At 35.0% G+C, this 20,397-nt stretch overlaps 3 protein-coding genes across 3 annotated transcripts; all 3 read right to left on the bottom strand.

Annotated features, from left to right (window-relative positions):
* Nucleotides 1-342: 342 nt before the first annotated feature.
* On the bottom strand, nucleotides 343-7,078 carry LOC112088163 (cytochrome P450 71B3-like). Its single transcript, XM_024158429.1, is given in 4 exon segments — nucleotides 343-951; nucleotides 1,048-1,584; nucleotides 6,724-7,042; nucleotides 7,044-7,078. Coding segments are annotated over 4 exon segments (1,500 nt in total).
* LOC112088164 lies at nucleotides 4,658-5,587 on the bottom strand. Its single transcript, XM_024158430.1, has 2 exons — nucleotides 5,060-5,587; nucleotides 4,658-4,703 (listed from the first exon to the last, which is right to left on the bottom strand). The coding sequence occupies exons 1-2, from the start codon at nucleotides 5,580-5,582 to the stop codon at nucleotides 4,669-4,671; spliced, it is 558 nt and encodes a 185-aa protein (XP_024014198.1). The 5' UTR covers nucleotides 5,583-5,587; the 3' UTR covers nucleotides 4,658-4,668.
* A 10,724-nt stretch (nucleotides 7,079-17,802) lies between the features above and the next one.
* Nucleotides 17,803-19,913, bottom strand: LOC112087998. Its single transcript, XM_024158146.1, has 5 exons — nucleotides 19,384-19,913; nucleotides 18,951-19,080; nucleotides 18,642-18,861; nucleotides 18,263-18,471; nucleotides 17,803-18,168 (listed from the first exon to the last, which is right to left on the bottom strand). Exons 1-5 carry the CDS (start codon nucleotides 19,911-19,913, stop codon nucleotides 17,803-17,805), a joined length of 1,455 nt encoding a protein of 484 aa, XP_024013914.1.
* Between the last annotated feature and the right edge of the window lie 484 nt (nucleotides 19,914-20,397).

Genomic DNA, 20,397 nt, shown 5'->3' with positions numbered 1-20,397 from the left:
GTGTTTTATGATCAATTATGTTAAATTTAAAATTATTTTTGAAACATGCAAAATCAATTATGTTAACCTAATTTAATATTTTAAAACCACATATAAGTGTTTCTTTTTTTTATAAATCTTCACAACCACAAACCATAATCAAACAATAAATAATACATCCAAATTTATTTTACATGGAACTTATATTTTAGATTTTTCATAAATTAAAATCCTAAATGCATGAACTCATAGAATTCAAAACATGCATGAGTGATTTATATTTAGGGTTCTTTTTAAGATAATGTTTTTGTTACATTCTCTAGCTCCGCCACTGCTTTCATTCCTAAAGATTCGATGACCACATCAATGGCGAAGGATAGGAACAAGCTCAAGAGGAACTTTCTTAACAATAGTGACATCACCAGCTTCCTCCATGTCCATATCTTTCTTGTCCTCAGGCAATCTCCAATCAAAGTAGTAAAGCAAATTCACGAGTCCCATTTCAACGGTCGCGATCCCATAAGCAATACCTGGACAAATTCTCCGACCAGAACCAAAAGGTAGCATCTCAAAGCTATGTCCATTATAGTCCACAGGAGAATCCATAAACCTCTCCGGTATAAACTCTTTTGCATTTTCCCAGTGCTTAGGATCTCTCCCTATTGACCATGCATTAACCAATAAAAGATCTTTTGGGGGAATGTCATAGCCTTGAATCTTGATTTGACTCATTGTTTCTCTAGGGAGTAACAGAGGAGCTGCTGGGTGTAGTCTTAAGGTTTCTTTCACCACAAGCTTCAAGTATCGAAGCTTATCGAGATCTTGTTCCTCGATTCTCTCCTTTGAGTTGATTCCGATGCAAGTCCGGATCTCTTCTTGAGCTTTTTTCATCACCCTAGGGTTTCTAACGAGCTCTGCCATCGCCCAAATCATGGTGATGGCATTTGCGTCTACTCCAGCTATATATATATTCTAGGTCAACCAAAAGATATTAGATGATTAATTAATTTAGGATAAAACATGTTAGATTAATTCAAGAGTGTTAAAATAAAGAGATTCTTTACTTACTGAGATGATTCCTTTTAGATGATCAATGGTTAGCTTGAAAGATTCATCTTGTTCTTCTCTATGTATCATATCCAAGAGCGAGTCGATGATATCCGGACGATCTTGAGTTTGGCTCTTATTTTGACGATGATCATCAATTATCTGACTAAGAAAGGTATCAACCTCGATGAAAACGTTGTGAAATCTCTTATGTTGTCCAGACACAAAGTCTATAAACCATCCAAGACCAGCGATAGGGAAGAGATCAGAGATTTTGAAAGAAATAGTTCTCTGAGCTTTATACATCAATTCTTCGATCTTTTCCTTATCGACATGCTTGTTCTTGAAGAAACTCTGTCCAAAGGCAGTTCTGAATACGATACTTGCAGCTAAGTAAAAAAGGTTTTTACTTAAATCCACCGGAGAGTTCTTCAGAGCCGATTCCTTCAGTTTCTTGACCATAAAAACATTCTCTTCCTCTCTAATGTACCTAAAAGATTGAATCTTGTTCGTGCTGAAAAAGTTGAGAACAGAAAGCTTGCGCAACTCTCTCGAGACCTCTATTAGCAACAAGAATCTCAGAGAGAGAAAGTTGTAAAAGGATGATTTCTCATTAATGAACAGTAAAGTTTGTTACAATCGTTTATAGTATCCTATGACGTAAACCAAGAGTAAACCAAGACTAATTACATGTTAATTTACTCTATAAACCAGACATTCCAGAGCCTTTAACCAAACCGCTATATGTACATAACTATGTTCTATACACACGCTAATACACACGCTAATAGCCCCCCTCAAGATGGAGGTGCAAATATATTGCTAACTCCCATCTTGCCAATTAACTCTCTGAAAGGAGCAGGATGAAGTGCTTTGGTGAGAGTGTCTGCCAATTGATTCCCTGTTTTCACATACATTGTCTTCAAGAATCCAGAATCAATAGCTTCTCGTGTTTTATAGCAGTCAAGCTCTACATGCTTTGTTCGTTCGTGATATACCGAGTTGTTGGCAATATGCATAGCAGCGGTATTATCACAATACAAATAAGCAGGAGGAGAGAAAGGGACCTTCAAGTCATTGAGAATGCGTGAAAGCCAGATCATCTCCTTAGTGGCAAGAGCCATAGCTCTGAACTCTGCTTCAGTAGTGCTACAAGAGATCATCGTTTGCTTCTTGGATTTCCAGGAGACCAATGAATCTCCAATGAACATGCAGTAGCCAGAAACAGATCTCCGAGTATCTACACAAGCAGCCCAATCAGAATCTGCAAACCCACGAAGATCGTAGTTGTTGTCTGCAGAGTAAAAAAGTCCTTGACCAACTGTGCCTTTCAAGTAGCGCAACACTTTATAGACAGCCGTGAGATGTATGTCTCTGGGGTCATGAGAGAACTGACATAAAGTGTTAACCGCATAGGCAATATCAGGTCTCGTAATCTGAAGATACATGAGTTTCCCAAGCAGCTTTCGATATGACATTGGATCTGCAATAGGAACTCCTTTATCTTTTGACAACTTCACACTCGGATCCATTGGTATACTTGATGGTTTGCAACCCAAATATCCAGTTGTGGCCAATAGTTCCAGAGTGTATTTCCGCTGACAAACAGAAATGCCTTGAGCTGATCTAGCAATCTCTAACCCGAGAAAGTATTTGGCTGTACCAATGTCTCGAAGTTTGAAATATGATGCTAATTCAGTCGTGAAGGCTCGAACAAGATCATCATTGTTGCTGACAATAAGAATGTCATCAACATAGACTAACACTCCAAGAAACATACCATTATTGTATCTGGTGAATAAGATGTGATCGCCAACTGACTTTTCGAAACCCATAGAACAAAGAGTCGATGAGAGCTTCAAGAACCACTGTCTAGAAGCTTGTTTGAGGCCATAAATCGATTTATGTAGGCGACAAACAGCATTTGGTGGCAAGGGATCATCCTGAAGATCTGCATATCCAAGAGGTATCTTCATATAAATTTCTTCGTCTAAGTCCCCATTTAGGAAGGCATTCGAGATATCCAGTTGATTCACAAACCAATTCATCTTCGCTGCAAGAAGTAAAAGCATACGAACAGTAGCTAGCTTTGCAACAGGTGAGAAGGTTTCTTCATAATCCAAACCTTCTTGCTGTGTATATCCCTTGGCAACAAGCCTCGCCTTATATCTTTCAATACTTCCATCGGCATTGTGTTTGATTGTAAAAACCCATTTACAACCGATGGCAACCTTATTTGAAGGCAAAGTACATACACTCCAAGTATGAGTTCGTTTCATAGCACCTATTTCATCCTTCATTGCATCACAGTATACCTGCAAGTCTTTTGCTTCTGAATACTTTTGTGGTACAATTTGGTTAGTGATGGTGTTAAGAAAGGCACGGAAAGGCTCAGATAAGTATGAATAAGAGATATAATTTGCGATGGGATATAGTATATTACTAGTAGTCGTATAACAATGAAAGTCCTGCAAATGTTTTGGTGGTTTCTTTAGTCTGCGAGATTTAGATTCGGAAGGAACAGAAATCTCAGAAGATAACACATCAAGGGGTTGATGTGCATCAGAAGATGATTGCTCTGGAGGCAAATGATCATCATGGGAAGCAGGAAAGTGTAAATGAGGAAAGAAGGCTTTTGTATCATCCTTGAGATTAGAGGATACAAAAGGGAAAATATCCTCATGGAAAATGACATGTCTAGAAATGGAAATGACATATGTCTCTATATCTAGTAGCTTATACCCTTTGTAATCAGATGGATACCCTAAGAACACACACGCTTTGGCTCTAGGTTCGAATTTGTGTCTACCTTTTGGAGATGTGGAACTATAACATAGACAACCGAAACTCTTTAGAGACTCATAATCAGGAACTTTGGTAGTTAACTTCTCAAAAGGTGATTTGTTCCCTAGAACTGGAGTTGGCAATCTATTTATCAGAAACACAGCTGTTAAAGCACAATCCCCCCAAAATTCTAAAGGAACATTAGATTGGAACAATAGGGCTCTAGCTACATTCAATATGTGCTGATGTTTCCTTTCAACAACTGAGTTTTGCTCAGGTGTTTCAGGACATGAATGAAATGAGACAATGCCTTTTTCAGAGAACAATTCAGCAAATTTTAGTTCATGTGCATTATCAGATCTAACAGATTTGACCTTTGTCTTATATTGAGTTTCAACCATAGATATAAAACCAGGAAAGACACTCAAGACATCAGATTTGTTTTTCATCAAATAGATCCATGTAGCACGGCTAAAATCATCTACTATTGTCAGGAAGTACTTGAAACCATCAACAGTGGGAACTGAGAATGGACCCCAAGTATCAATGTGAACAAGCTCAAACAGTTCTTTACACATGTTTTGTCTAGAAGAGAAAGGCAAATGCTTTTGTTTTGATAAATGGCAAATATGACAAACTTGAGAATGGTTCTTATTATTATTAGCCCTTAAACTCAATACATCAGATAATACATCAAGTTTTGATTGAGAAGGGTGACCTAATCTCTTATGCCAAGTGACATTATCAACCTTAAAGCTAGAACAAACAGGTGTAATAGAACGCATAGAATCAGTACCTTTCAAAGAAACAGAATTACTAGATTTATCAACTTCCAAAACATATAGATTCCCAACTTGACTACCTTGACCAATCATCAATTCCTGTGTAAGTTCCTGAATAAAACAAGCATCAGAAGTGAAACTGACTTTAGACTTTAAACTCTTAGTAAGCACACTAACACTGATCAAGTTGAATTTGAACTCAGGAATATAAAGAACATTATGCAATGCAATGGCATCAGACAATTGAATGAGTCCTATGCTCTCTATCCTAACAGTGTATCCATTAGGTAAAGTGACAAAGGTTTTGTCTAAGGTCCTATACGTTAAATAAAGTTCTCTAGTGTGAGTGACATGGTGTGTAGCTCCAGAATCTATTACCCAAGCTCTAAGAGACAATGCCGGTTCCTTAGATATAGAAGATATTAGCATGTCATAGTAGGCATTTGAGTATAGTGTGAGAAATGTACCTGAAATCTGAGAGACAACAGGTGCGGAAGTGGAAGTCGAAGCACAAGGTTTGTTAGATATACCTTCAACAGATGACGAATGAAGTTTGGAGCTGAGATACGAAATCATAGTCTGTATCTGATCATTGGAGAGCTCATCTTGAGTATTGGTCTCTATATCTTGTTCAGAAGTAGTAAGATTAGCAGCACCAACAGTTTGAGACTTCTTCCATTTCGGACCAGATCCCGGAGGATAACCATGAAGCTTATAACATTTGTCTGCAGTATGCCCTGTTTTATGACAATGAGAACACTTAGGTTTCTGTGGACCTCCGTGACTGAGAAGAGCATGAGACTGATCTGGATTAGCAGATGTTTGAACTTGGAAAGCAGTAGGATTGGAGACAATGGAAGTAGGAGATCCACCAATATTCCTCTGACTTTCATCTTGATCAAGCATATTATAAATTGCTGTTAACCCCGGTCTCGGCTTCATGTTTAATATCTGTCCTCGGATGTTAGCAAAATTATCATTTAGACCCATAAGGAATTGGATAATTCTACTAGTTTCAGCATCTTCCAAGAGTTCTTGAACATGATCACAATTGCATCGTTTCACAGTAGACATCTTTGTATTAGCGAGTTGCTCCCAAAGTGTCTTTTTCTTGGTGTAATATGCAAACAAATCCATATTTCCCTGCTTGAGAGTCATAATGGCTTGTTCAAGTTGATATTTCCTCGGAAGATTGCTGACTCTGAATCGAAGAAACAGATCGTTCCACATTTCAACAGCATCGGCATAATACAGAATGCTATCATAGATTTCCTTGTTAACAACATTAAGCAACCACGACTTAACCATGCTGTTACACCTACTCCAGATCTTAAATGAAGGATCACTTTCATCAGGTCTAGGCAAGCTACCATCAACAAAGCTAAGCTTGTTCTTCGCATCTAAACTCATCTTCATAGCGATCGACCATGTATTATAGTTTGTTCCATCAAGAAGGTGAGCAACGATGGACAAACCTGGGTGATCAGCTGAATGAAGAAAGAATGGACTGTGGACATTGTCGAAGGAGTCTGTATTTGCAGATCTACCTCGATTGAGAGTGATTTGAGTTGGTGGAGTTATCGCGGCATCTGAATCAGCCATAGATGGAGAACCAAATTGAGATCCCGCTCTGGTCTTCATCGGAGAGATATTCAACGCCGTAGGATTTTGTCCACGAGATTTCTTCCCTTGTTTCACCATTATTGACGATCGAGACTCAAATGCGATGTTGAACACCAAATATAGCTTCAGAAACTGGAATTTGAAGTATCGGAGCTCAAACAAATCGCAGATTCGGTATCGGAACGAGATTTAAACGGTGAAATGAAGAAGAAACAAAGAAATCGAGAGAAATCGAAGCAGAATCAGAGAAATTCGAGCTGGAAAAGCTCTGATACCATATTAGCAACAAGAATCTCAGAGAGAGAAAGTTGTAAAAGGATGATTTCTCATTAATGAACAGTAAAGTTTGTTACAATCGTTTATAGTATCCTATGACGTAAACCAAGAGTAAACCAAGACTAATAACATGTTAATTTACTCTATAAACCAGACATTCCAGAGCCTTTAACCAAACCGCTATATGTACATAACTATGTTCTATACACACGCTAATACACACGCTAATAACCTCACCATATGGCGCAAAGGCTATGTCTTTACCGTTACGTGAGAACTTTGATAAGGCGTTGGTCATAGGTCGGTTACAACACTCAAGGTCATGAGTTTTGAGAGCTTCTTCGGCTGCTTCGCTAGATGAGAGAACTACCATTTGGACAAAACCTTGACGGAGAAGCAACACGGGTCCGTGTTTCTTGGACAGAACATGAAGGCATCTATGAAGCAACCCTTGGAGCTGGTGTAGATTTCCAATGATCGGAAGTTTTGTTGGGCCTGGAGGAAGATTATGGTTTGTGTTTTTGATCTTCTTGGTGTAGAATAAGGAGAAGAATAAAAAGCACGAAGAAAGATAGAAGAATCGACATTTTCTCTGTTCTGTATTCTTCTTTTGGTAATAGAAAAACAGAGACTATAAAAGAAACAGAGTTAAAAACATAGTGAATTCATATAAACGATGCAAACCGGTGCATCAAAACCTAACTTTTTCAGCAAAAATGATTCAGTGTTCAAACATAACGCCAACAACCCAGTGGGCGGCATAATGTCACCGTCAAAATAACATTTAATTCCCAACAACATGCTGTGTAACCACGAGTAAGAAAAAAGTTATATATATATATATATATATTAAAAATCAAAATCATCAAAATATGTGGATAAAATACATTTAATACATTTTATTAGACATTCACATATATTTATAATTTTAATTTCATTGCCGTTACTACTGGTTATCCCCTCCCAATCAACGCCTTATTTCTTTTAACAATTTGGATTCTCTGGATTACAAGGATGATCGCATTTTGGATCATATGGATTACAAGGATGATCGTAATAATTCACATCAACTCTGTTTGTATCCATGGCAACTAGTTTCTTCACATTAATTCCACTTGTATCCACGACTTTATTTGTATCCATTGTCCTACCTTCCACAAGATCTTGTCCTTTAAACGGGATAAAATGATTCCATCGTTCATATGTATTAAACTACAAAATGAAGTGTTTAGAAAAAAAAATAACTACAGACTAGAAAGTAGATTTACTTACAGAATATAAGAACAAGAAGAGAAACCAATAACAAAAGTTGAAAGGAAACTTTCTTCATCCTATAAAGAAAAATACTATAACTTTGCTTTTAGTGATAAAGTTAAACTATTCGACATCGCTCTTTATAGTGCAATGGTATGTTTTGGTTTGACCAGAAGATCTTGAAAGATTTAATTTCTAGATTTCATTTGACCATTAAATATATTCACTATAAAAAGCATGATTGAATATGGCAATGTATTGAATTTTGACATTTTGTATTACATTTCAAAAATTATAAGTGCATGAATCCATATATTTCTCGTTGGTCCCTTTTTGGAAACGTTATTTTATGACCCCCTGACCGCCCTTACCATTGGATTCAAAGCCTTTCCTCTCAGCTCTTGAGCCCACCCCTATCTAACAGTCCGTGCCTTGTTTGGGAGGTTTAGGATGAGCCTGCAATCACTTTGCCTTCACTCACACGGTACCGTGAATCACTTTTTGTGGGTCACTTATCCTGAAATTTTTTCCAGCTCAAACACACTTAATATATAATTCTCTCAAAATCAATATCCGAACATACTAGATTCTAACCCCGTGCATCCGCACGAGAATATTTTTTATTGTTTAACAAATTTTGTAATATAATTTGTATTTTTGAGTTTAGATATAATTATTTTTATAAATGTATTTTTTAATAAGTGAAAATATTGATTTTTGTGTTTAGATATATTTTTATAGTATTAAAATTAATTATGATTATAAAAATATAATTTTAACCCGTCCGCTAATATTAATTCAAAATGAACTATTATAAAAACATAATTCTATGATGACAGCCTTTTCTTTTGTAAAGCAAACAAGGAGGAATGTCTGCAGATATTGCAGGTGCTCCGCCAATATGAGAACGTTTCGGGTCAACAAATAAATTTTGACAAGTCGTCAATACAATTCGGGCATAAGGTCTCAGACATAGTGAAAAATGAGATGAAACAAATTTTAGGAATTCACAACATGGGGGAAATGGACTCATATTTAGGATTACCGGAAAACCTTGGGGGAACAAAGACCAGGATCTTCCAGCTTTTAGCTGACAGACAACAGGATCGCGTAAACGGATGGACATCCAACTTTTTATCAAAAGGGGGAAAGGAAGTACTAATAAAATCGGTGGCTTCCGCTATGCCAACTTTTGTCATGTCATGTTTTCGCTTACCAAAATCAATCACCACAAAGTTAACGAGCATCACGGCAAGATTTTGGTGGAACACGAAAGGTCAAGGAAAAAGAATGCACTGGCTAGCATGGCCAAAGATGTGCCGTCACAAATCGGTGGGGGGCATGGGCTTCAGGTCGCTAGAGAATTTTAATACGGCACTGTTGGCAAAACAGTTATGGCGATTAATAGAAAAGCCAGATACGCTGTTTGCGAGAGTACTCAAAGGACGATATTATCGGAATGCAGGTCCAATGGACAACATAAAGTCATATTCCCCATCTTACGGATGGCGAAGTATTATTTCAGCTCGATCTCTGGTTAACAAAGGGCTAATCAAAAGAGTTGGTTCTGGATGTTCCACTTCGGTTTGGAAAGATCCCTGGATACCATCTTCTCGCCCGAGATCAGCAATATATAAGGGTTATAATTATTACCCAAATCTCATGGTTAATCATCTCATTGATCCACAGACTAGTACTTGGAATATGGGGCTCCTCAATCCTATCATAGATCCAAAAGATGTGGAAATAATACAAGGGATGCCAATCAGCGCCTCATTTCGGCCGGATGTATTGGGTTGGCACTTCACAAAATCAGGCAAATATACGGTCAAATCTGGATACCAAATTGAACACCAAAACTCGGAAACAGAAACACAAAACCTATATGGACCTACTTTCGAGCCCTTATTAGTAAAACTATGGAAACTGAGGTGTCCCCCTAAATTACACCATTTTCTATGGCAAGTACTGTCCGGTTGTCTGGCTGTTGCCAAAAATCTGAACAACAGAGGAATCAAATGTGATGCACAATGCAATCGATGTGGGGCAGAGGAGGAAACGATCAATCATGTTTTATTTGAATGTCCACCCGCAATGCAGACGTGGGCTTTGTCACAGTTCCCAACACCTACGGGAGTTTTCCCAGGAAGTTCTATTTATGGAAATTTGGATTATTTGTTTTGGCGTACACCACCAGGAATTTTTAATGAATCATACCCATGGATAGTATGGTACATTTGGAAAGCAAGAAATGACCAAATATTCTCAAACATAGACAGGGATCCACGATTAACGCTTAAATTAGCAGAAACGGAAAGCCTTTTATGGATTGAGACACAAAAATCGGTAACTGAAACGGAAATACACCATCCTCAATTGCCATCACACCCGACCTCCTTTAATAAGGGATGGTGTTCGGTGGATGGTTCTTGGAAGGAGACAGATAAAAAATCAGGTATAGGATGGTATTATAGGAGCGAGGAATCCAACGAGACCATAATGGGGGCACAAAATTTACGACGCAGCTTATCTCCTTTACATGCAGAAGTAGAGGCACTATTATAGGCAATGTTGTGCATGATTGAAAATCAGCGAAGAGAAGTAGTTTTTGCAACAGACTGTTCTGATGTGGTGAAGATGGTGTCGGCACCAACGGAATGGCCAGCATTTGCACTACAATTGGGGGAAATCCAGAAATCCAGAGAGAAGTTTCTTTTTTTTCAAACTGATCCACATACCACGAGCGAAGAACACCAAGGCGGACGCATTAGCTCACAGCGCTAGAGTCTATCCATGGAATATGATTTATGTGAACTCATCTCCACCGGTTTGGTTAACACCTTCGGTTTAAGAGAAGAGGCTGTTGACAAAAAAAAAAAAAACATAATTCTAATTTTTCGGTTCATATTACCGTATAATATAAATATTTGTTAAAAGTTTGAGATATATTAACAGTATTATTTAGCATTATAGTTTTCTAAAATTTAATCAACGAAGGGAGTGTACAGCTGGTTTTTCAAACTACATTATAGTGTATGCAATAATTTTTAATTTTTTTTTTATGTTTTGATTTTGTATGAAAAATATATTTTCGATATACATGTATATTTCAAATTTAGTGATATTAGTTACCAAAATATTTTTAACCCGATTTTTTATATATATTTTTAGTTCTATAAATTTTTAAAAAATATATTTTTAATATTTAAATTATACATTTGAATTTTACCTATTATTTTATTATTAATTTGTAAATAAATCATAATCGTAAATATACTTTATAAACAACATAAATATCATATCATTTACATCATTATAAATATTTTATATTTCAAATATGACCATTATTTTTCATATGTGAATTTTTTTTTTCAAAAATTCTAGATATTTTTGACAAAAATGTTTAATAGTATAGAAGTTATTTAAATTAGAATCTTTAAATCAAATCTAAATTAATATCTGATTTATTATTTTTAATCAAATCAAATCAAATCTAAATTACCTATATTTAAGGAACTAAAAATATTTAAATTAATAACTAATTTTCGAAATTAAATATAAATAATTATTAAAATTATTTTTAAACACTTAAAAAAAAGTTAGGAGTGTTTGGAAGCAAATACAAAATGTGCTTCTGTTTTAATATAATAGATATAGCCGAATCAATTTTTATAAACCTCTTTACATATATCAGAAATCAGGATGCTACATTTGTAATACATAGATCTTTTAAGAAACATTTTAGTATTTTATAATTTTTACTGGCAAAACTATAAATTAATAATGTTGGAACTACAATCTCTATATTATTATTTGAGTAAACATTTAAAAAAACAACCTTTATTTTACAGATTATTACATGAAATGCCATTACAAATAATAAAGAATATTTATAATAGGAAAGGATATAATTGTCTTTCAAAATTATTAAAAAAATGAAAGACTGTGTTTGTTATTTAATAGAGTAGATTTACTATTTAATTTCTAACTATAAAGATATGATAGTTTTTATATTTTTTATTTCAAATAATATTATTTAATAAATTCAATTAAAAAACCTGAGAAAATATTTTTTTCTCAATTATTCAAATGTAAAAAAATCAAAATAAAAAGTTATAATATTAAAAAAAAATATTGAATACTTTATCTGCTATATTTTACATGATCATATATAATTTTTTAAAAACTATTTTTATCAAAAGTTTGACTTGAGAAATTTTTTTTTAAATCCATGGTGGAATGAGAGTCATTAAACGGTGCATATTAGAATTAATGTTTTTAAAATTATATTTACATCAAGTGAAAAACAGGTTCAGTAAACGGTTTAGTCTGATATGAACGGGTTATAATTCTAATTTTTAAAAATCTACAAAAACAAGTATTGCAATTCAAAATATTAACTTTACAAATAAGTGGTATACAGTAAAACCTCAATAAATTAATACTCGATAAATTAATAATCACTATAAATTAATAAATTTTGCTGGTCCCAAGTCGGACCAATGTAAAAATCCATCAAATTCGATAAGATAATAAGATAATAATTTTTTGAAACCCTTATGTAAATTTAAGATCCCAACAAAAACATAAATTAATAATGATATAAATTTATGTAAATATATGTAAATACAATATTCTAAAATATGATTAATGTGTTTGTTTTAACTTAAAATTGAAATCTCATTGGTTCTCATCTCTCTAATTATTATATCAGTAGCTTTTATTGCTCTTTTACTATATACATTCAACATTTATGATGATTTTTTGATATGATAATTGATTTTCTTACCTTTAAATATTTTTAAATGTATTGTAGTGTTATCTTCAATTTTATCATCTGTAATACTGATAGTAGCCATGATTTTTTTTTATAAATTTTAAACTTATGAACATATATATTTTTACATTGACAATCCAATATGGTGTTAAAAACTATTTTATTGTGATAGTTATAATTCTTAATTATAATTTATATCATGAGATTTGTTAAAATTTTAAATATAATATTATTACAAAGAATTTTTTAGAAAATTATATGCAAAAAGTAAATTTTCTCTATAAATTAATAATTATTAATTTATCTATAAATTAATATCACGATAAATTAATAAATTATCATGGTCTCAATATTATTAATTTATAGAGGTTTTACTGTACTTAATTTATTAAATATTATGATTTGTCAGTGAGTTAAATAAACAACTTATTATGATTTGTCAATGGGGTAAATAAACAGTCTATTCCTTTATAATTATGCGTAACTTAAATTTGTAACAAAAAATTTAAAATTAATTTTTAAAATTATATTTAAGATATTATAATTTCGCGTATCACGCGATATGTGAGTTAATTCCTAGTATTCTATTAATTTATAAAATTATTAATTTATCGATATAAAAATCAGCCTGAAAAAATAATTTGGAACTTAAGAAAAATATTAATTTATCGAGTATTAATTTATAAAAATTATACTATATATATATATTTAGATATATTTAATAATATATATGAGATTTACTTACCAATAAAATTAAGCGCATTCTAGATGAAAAAAAAAAATCAATTGGCTACACTAAAACAAATCCTGTGAGACCAAAAGAAAGATGAACGAAAACCTGACAAGAATCATTACTTTTTTCTGAATATTCTAAGTCAAATTGCCATTATGTACAAAAATAATGGAAAGCTAACCAAGTCTTAAAGTCATATCGTTTTTTTTCCTCAGTCATATCGTTTCATTCCTCACAACTGAGCTAATTAGTAAGGAAGCTATTGGTTGGGTTGGGTAGTTAGGGTTTCTTTGAGACATTAGTGATCAGACCGTTGTATATTATATTGTAATGAATCTAGCAGACTTGCACTGTGTGTCTGTGTTCTACATTGAAGAATTGTGTACACTGAATTAACTATCAAGTAATTGAATCTATAGATTCTTTATTCATTGTTAGGTTTAAATGATTTTAACGCGATTTATTGATTCTGATTTTATCCCATTTATCGACAGATTTAATCCAGTTTACAAGCTTTTTAGTTCATGTTTACACATATTTCTTATATACTCCCTCGGTTCAGAATTATTTGATGTTTTAGAAGGTTTTTTTTGTTCAAAATTATTTGATGTTCTCACTTTTCAATGCAAAATTTAATGAATTTTTATAGTTTTTGACCTTTTATATTCTGCAGATTGTCTTCTTATTGGCTGAGTGATATTTAAATGAATTATAAATAATATTTTTAGTATAGAGAAAATAAAAATTAAATGAATCCTTAAACTGTGTGCAAAAACCTTAAACATCAAATAATTCTGAACAGAGGGAATATTAATTTTTATCGCCACCAGGCCCACCACCGCAATGTGGAGTACCCGGATTACAAGGGTTTACACAATTTGGACTACAAGATTTTTGGTAAAAGTTCACTTCAACCTTATTTGTATCCATGGAGCCTTTCTTCTTTACGAAATGTGGAAACTTTGGATCGCAAAATGGTACGTAAGATTTTTTCACATCGATTCCCGTTGTATCCATTGTCCTCCCTCCCACAAGATCATGTCCTTCAAATGTGATGGAATGTTAGTCCAATTGACATAAAACAAAACAATATAATCTGTTAAGATTAATTTCAATAAGTAGGTTTCACATATTATCTACGCTCATTATCCACGCTAGAAAATAAGTTTACATTTACGAATGGCAAAAACAAGAAGAGAAACCAGTAACAAAAGCTGAAATGAAATGTTCTTCATTCTTTTAATAAAAATATTTTAGTTTTACTGGTGGAGTTTTTCTTATTTTCTTTGTTTTTGTCGTCTGACGGTGAAATTAAGCTATTGTTCATTGCTATTTATAATGCAGGTTGTGGGGGTTGCCCAGAAAAAAATCTAGTAAAAAGGGTTAATATTGGATTCATGAATTAAATAGTATTATTAACACATGACACATGAAAATGTATTGATTTGACAACATAATGGTTTTACAGATATATCTATTTGGTTTTAAAGTATATATGAAAATATAGATAGAAATATTTTTATATTTTTGACAGTTTATATTTATTTATGTATAACCTATTAATATATATATTTTAATTAACATAGTACGTCCTATATAAAAATATGTTCTTATCTTTTTATTAGAAAATCTCCAAGTGAAATAAAATCAAATATCATAGAAATATATTTTACTAGTTCAATATCACATTCCAATTAGAATATATGATTTTATGTTAGTAAAAATGTATATCACTTTTAGTGATAAAAAGTTAGTTTGTCATCCAATGGTGAGGGTTGCTACTTATCCAACTCCAACATTATGTGACTTAGTGTGTAGATTAGTCTTCTCTTAAAACATAGTTGTTAGTTGTGTCTATAGAATCGATTGAATGTGATGTGGCTGTGATATTGTGGATTATTGATGATGTTTAGATTATTGATGATTCGTGTGATGAGTTAGGTTGTCAGAATTGATTAGATTTGATATAGAAAAAGAGTCATTGCTTGATGTAGCTTCATAGGATGCTTGGTTCTGTCTGAGGGTCCTTAAAATAGAGTTCTTATTTGGTAGGAATTAATAATCCAACATTGCTTGTCTTAGATCGAGTTAGGTATCCGTCACAGGCAAGCTTTGTGGTGCGGGATTACTTGCTGAGACTACTGGATAGTGTCTGTAGGGGCCAACAGTGATCATTGATTGGCGGTAAGGCGATCCACATTCTATCTATGTGATCAATGGTGGTATGTTTGGCATTGCCGGCATGTTACGGATGGCATGCCGTTCCGTCCATCCGGATAGAAAGATTTGGATTCAGATGTCATCCTCTGCAGAGCATTTGGCTCCTGTGTGGTAATTAAAGTGATTAATGTTTGAATAATTTAAAATTGGAAATGGAGTTTTCCATAGCTAGTACCATGATAATTACAAATTGACGGGAGTTTGTCATGGCTAGTACCATGAAGCGAGTTTGCCATGGCTAGTATCATGATATGTGTTTGCTATGGCCAGTACCAAGATGATTGCAAACTGACGGAAAAGACTTAATAAAAACTATTCACTTTATTTTATTTAGCTTACTTCTATAGGAATGAGTAGGAATAAGTCTTACTTGAGCTAAAATTTTCTTAATCAATATCTCAGATAATTGTTGGAAGTGATAATGGGCCTCCTAAGATTCACCTCACTGGGTAATTTAATTACTCACCCCATCTTTTTCCCTTTCAAGTTAGCACTAGATCTAATGTTTAATGTTGTTGTTGCTACACGGACCGGGCATTCATGTTGCTCACTATAGACCAACCTGGCGTTTAACCAAAAAATGGTTAAATGGCCGACCTAACATGTCCGATTTTGTTTTTCTTCGGAGACCCATGATACAGATGTTACAGTTGGTTAGTTTGGTTAAGTCCTCTTAAGCCTCCAAGTGGCTAGCTGAAGATGAGTATCTGTTTTGGCGTTGCCCATTTTCTTGAAGCCGTAAAGACATCCTCTTTATGCTTTACATCAACTTAGCTTGATAGTTGCATCCGGAGGCCTTGGACTCGCGAGCCACAAGTTGCAAAACTTGTTATGGGATGCAAAAACTTGTTGGACAATCAACTATAGCAGATACAATATTATCTCACCAGTTTATGTCCAATTGCCATTATGTACAAAAGATAATGGAAAGCTAACCAAGTGTTCAAGTCATACTATTTCATTCCTCGCAACTGAGCTAATTAGTACGGAATCTGTTTGTTGAGTTGGGTAACAGGGTTTCTTTGTATACTGTATATTGTATATTGTAATCAGACCATTGTATATTGTAATGAATCTAGCAGACCTGCTCTGTGTTCTACGTTGAAGACTTGTGTACATTGATTTAACTATCAAGTAATTAAGAATCTGTAGGCTCTCTATTCATGGTTGAGTTTAAATGATTTTGACGCGATTTATTGATTCAGACCCATTTATTGACAGAGTTAATCTAGTTTACAAGCTTTTTAATTCAAGTCATATTTTTCTTATATATTAATTTTAATTGAAACCACCGCAATGTGGTTTACCTGGACCACAAGGTTCGTTTACACAATTTGGATCGCTTGGGCTACAATATTTTTGGGAAAATTTCACTTCAACCTTATTTGTATCCATGGAGCATTTCTTCTTTACGCAATGTGGAAGCTTTGGATCACAAGCTGGTACTTTCACTCAGAGCAGTGCCTAGAATGAAATGAAAAAGGCAATTGCCTAAAGCCACATCTTATATATTAAGTTTAGAGGCCACGTTTACAAGTGCATTATAGTTTCTTTGGTTATTTGTCTGATGCATATGTTTATTTTGTTCAATTTGGATCCTCACACTACAAGAAAACATGGATTTAGTGACCACAAGAGCAGTCGCTATGTAGTCGCTAATTGTCCATTTACGACGTATTAGCGACTAATTCAATTGGTCGCTAATATTGAGTCGCTAAATAAAATAGTCGTTAATCAGTCGCCATTTAGCGACTGATTAACGACTCAAGCCTGTCGAAGTAAATTAGTCGCAAAGCAGTCGGGAATTTTGCGACTGAATAACGACTACGTTTGCGACTCAATCGCGACTAACCAGCGACTATTTTTACATTTTCAAACGGTAATTTGGTGCAATTTAACGACTGTTTACCGACTAATTCCCGACAACTTTGCGACTGGTTTACTACTGCATTGTGACTATTTTCATAATGAAAATTCATTTTTGTATTACGAGTTTGCTCCTCCATACCTTGTAATTAGAATCCACTTATAGATTTTATAAAAAATTTGTTTCAAATAATAATTTGACACTATATATATGAAAAGAAGAAGCATAGAAACATTAAATTACATATGTTCTTCTAAAAAAAAAGAGATCACATACAAAGTCAAATGTCATAGTAACTTCCATTGGAAAATGAGTTACTATATACAACCATGGAGATAAGTCAAAACGAGATCAAAGTCATTGAAAAAAGTTCTAGAGCCTAAGATTCCGAGAGATTACTAGAGAGCACCATTGGTAAGAGTTCAAAGGAGACCAAAAGAGTTGAGAGAGGTAGAGTAACCTATGATTCCGGGAGAATAATGGTTTGAAGAGCAGAAGTCATCGGAGCAGCATCATCTGGCTCTTCAGAGGTGTTGTTTGCGGCCAAAAAGTCTAAAAACCCTGGATCAGTTGCAGCCAAATACCTTTCGACCAGGGAGATTTTGTTGATCTTCGCTTGTTGCTCTGCAGAAACTCTTGTAAGCTCGGAATTTTGCCTTGCATTCTCAGCTGCTTGTTCTTCTATTTTGCGTTGAGCTTCTTCTAGTTGTTCTTGCAGAGTCTTGTATGTTGAAGAGCTACCCGGGTACTTCCTCTTTCCATTGATATGCGACTGTGAAAGGCTTCCAATTCCATATGGAATGCCTCTTTCATTTGTGAATGTCGACTGCAACAACAAAAGAATGATTCAAACAAAAAAAAAACCAACTGATCACACTATATTATAAAATCCAAATAACAAACCAAAAACGAGGACTTACCTGGAGAAAGAGGTCGTTCTCCTCTTGAACGGTTAGCTCCTCTAAAGCATATGAGTCTAGTGCCCCTTGGTTACTAATTCTAGCTTCCAAGTTCCTCTTATACCTTTCAGCCACGCTCTCTGCCTTTCGGTCTACAAAGGTCCCATCTGCTTTTGTGTGAGTCTTGATGAAAACTTCACCAAGACTCACCGGTCTTCCCAATTCTTCTTCTTGCAATGATAAGAACAAGATGCAAGAGTTAAAAGTTTAAAAGAACATGATACAAGATGCAAGAGTTAAAAGTACAAAAGAACCGATGATATAGTACTTACCATTTCTTGTTGGATTTGTAGATATGATTTTTGCCCTGACACATGTATGTGAGGTCCAAGACCCTTACGTTCAGACAGACGAGCCCCTGATGTGGTTGCACTCTTCTCTTTGGCCTCTTCAGTGTTCCAATACTGGGTCATTTGCTTCCAGAGAGTATCACCTATCCAATTAGGTTGCTCCCGAGAAGTCCTTACTTTGCTTACCATATCTTTCATCCTTTGTTGACATATACTCTCAAACTTTTGTTGAACAACACCAGTTACTAAGGGATCCCAGGTGTGTGTTTTCTACAAAAAACATGAGAGAATATGATGTTAGTGAGCAAACATAAAAGATAAAAAACTGAATCAAAGTTACAAAAAAGGGAATACATTACCGCGAATTCAACAAAGAACCGTTCCTGTCTTTCCCGAGGCACACATGTCCAGCTATAAAAAGGACCATCGAACTTGTTTGTAAAGACTTTGGTTATCTTACGGGTCAGTGAAGACTTGTCACGACCAAACCTACAAACAGAGAAACAATCAGTTACAACATATGCAATATCAATATCACGACATATGCACCAGTACATGTCACATAACCAATACACAGACATATGCAATATCACGATGAGAACAATATCACATATGTACTAGTACTAACCAAAACAGGCATCAGTTTCAAACAAGACACATATCACACGTAGCTACACATCCTACACGAAGCTACACAACCTACACGAAGCTACACATCCTACATATATGTGTGAATCTATCGTTCCAAGTTGTATTCGGCCTAAGTTAAGAGAGAGAGAGAGAGAGGCATACCATGTTGTATTCGGCCTCTTTATTGGAGAGAGGACTGTCGTAAACTCTTCTCTGCCAGGTTGAGTGAGCATAGCATTGAGGATTTGTAGCTGGTCCTCCGCGAGATTTGCTGGGACTAGGTCTTCTTCTTCTTCAAAGGTGGCTCCTTCATCCGCTTCAGAATTGGTAGCTTCAAATGCTGGAGAAGTTTGCTCTTCAGACATTGGAGAGGGTCGGTGATGAGAGTGTGTAGAGCTTCGTGGTTGAGGCGGCGGAGAGGTACGAGGTTGAGACCGTGGAGAGTTGGCAGGTTGAGACTCTGAGCTCCGACGTTGACTCCGTGAGTGCTGGAAAAGCTGATTAGGCGGTGGATAATCCCTCACCGAGACCGATGGTTGGCATGTGCGCACAAGTGGTGGCGGAGATTTGGAAGTTCTCGCCGGAGTGAAATCGTACCGATTAGGCAGAGGGGATGGAGTTCTGGCTTGCGAAGAAGATGCACCACCTCTTCCTCCTCTTCCTCGTCCTCTCTTCCTTCCAGCGGCACCCATCTGCGATGAAATCGATTGTATCGATTAGGGTTAGGGGAAGAAGGGGTTTAGTCGATTAAATGGAGGGGAAACTGTTTTAGAGAAGAAATGAAATTGATTCAGACAGAGGAGAACAGATTTGATCGAAGGGGATTAAGATTTGGAACAGATTCGAACAGGTTTGATCGAAGGAGAAATTGGATCGAAGGAGAAAGGGGATTAGGGTTTCTGGATTGAAAAAAACGATAGAGAGAAGAAATCGTTAAGTGTTTTTCGTTTTGGGCTGGTTTTGGGTTTAATTACGTTTTTTGTTTTTTTTTGGGCCTAATTGCGGTCACAAATCAGTCGCAACTTACCGACTGTTAAAATTTAGTCGCTACATTAGTCGTTATTTGGTGATTACGTTACGACTGTTTATTTTAGTCGCTAATTAGCGACTAAACCGAAGAGCCGAGCTAAAAAGCCTTGTCCTCCTCCCAGACAGAAAGTGTCAAAACCAAAGAAG

This window comes from Eutrema salsugineum, unplaced genomic scaffold (genome assembly GCF_000478725.1).
Source record: "Eutrema salsugineum unplaced genomic scaffold, Eutsalg1_0 scaffold_15, whole genome shotgun sequence".
Taxonomy (NCBI): Eukaryota; Viridiplantae; Streptophyta; class Magnoliopsida; order Brassicales; family Brassicaceae; genus Eutrema; species Eutrema salsugineum.
This window is presented reverse-complemented; position numbering and strand designations above follow the sequence as displayed.

Bases quoted from the DNA above. Each gene is read 5' to 3' on its own strand.
- LOC112088164 (XM_024158430.1), bottom strand. From the start codon at position 5,582: ATGGGTCTAAATGATAATTTTGCTAACATCCGAGGACAGATATTAAAC. The intron at 4,704-5,059 runs GTACATTTCTCA...TGTTTTATTCAG, and splicing joins TGTTGTCTCTCAGATTTCAG to GAACTTACACAGGAATTGAT.
- LOC112087998 (XM_024158146.1), bottom strand. From the start codon at position 19,913: ATGGGTGCCGCTGGAAGGAAGAGAGGACGAGGAAGAGGAGGAAGAGGT. The intron at 19,081-19,383 runs GTATGCCTCTCT...CTCTGTTTGTAG, and splicing joins AAGAGGCCGAATACAACATG to GTTTGGTCGTGACAAGTCTT. The intron at 18,862-18,950 runs GTAATGTATTCC...TGTTTTTTGTAG, and splicing joins GGTTCTTTGTTGAATTCGCG to AAAACACACACCTGGGATCC.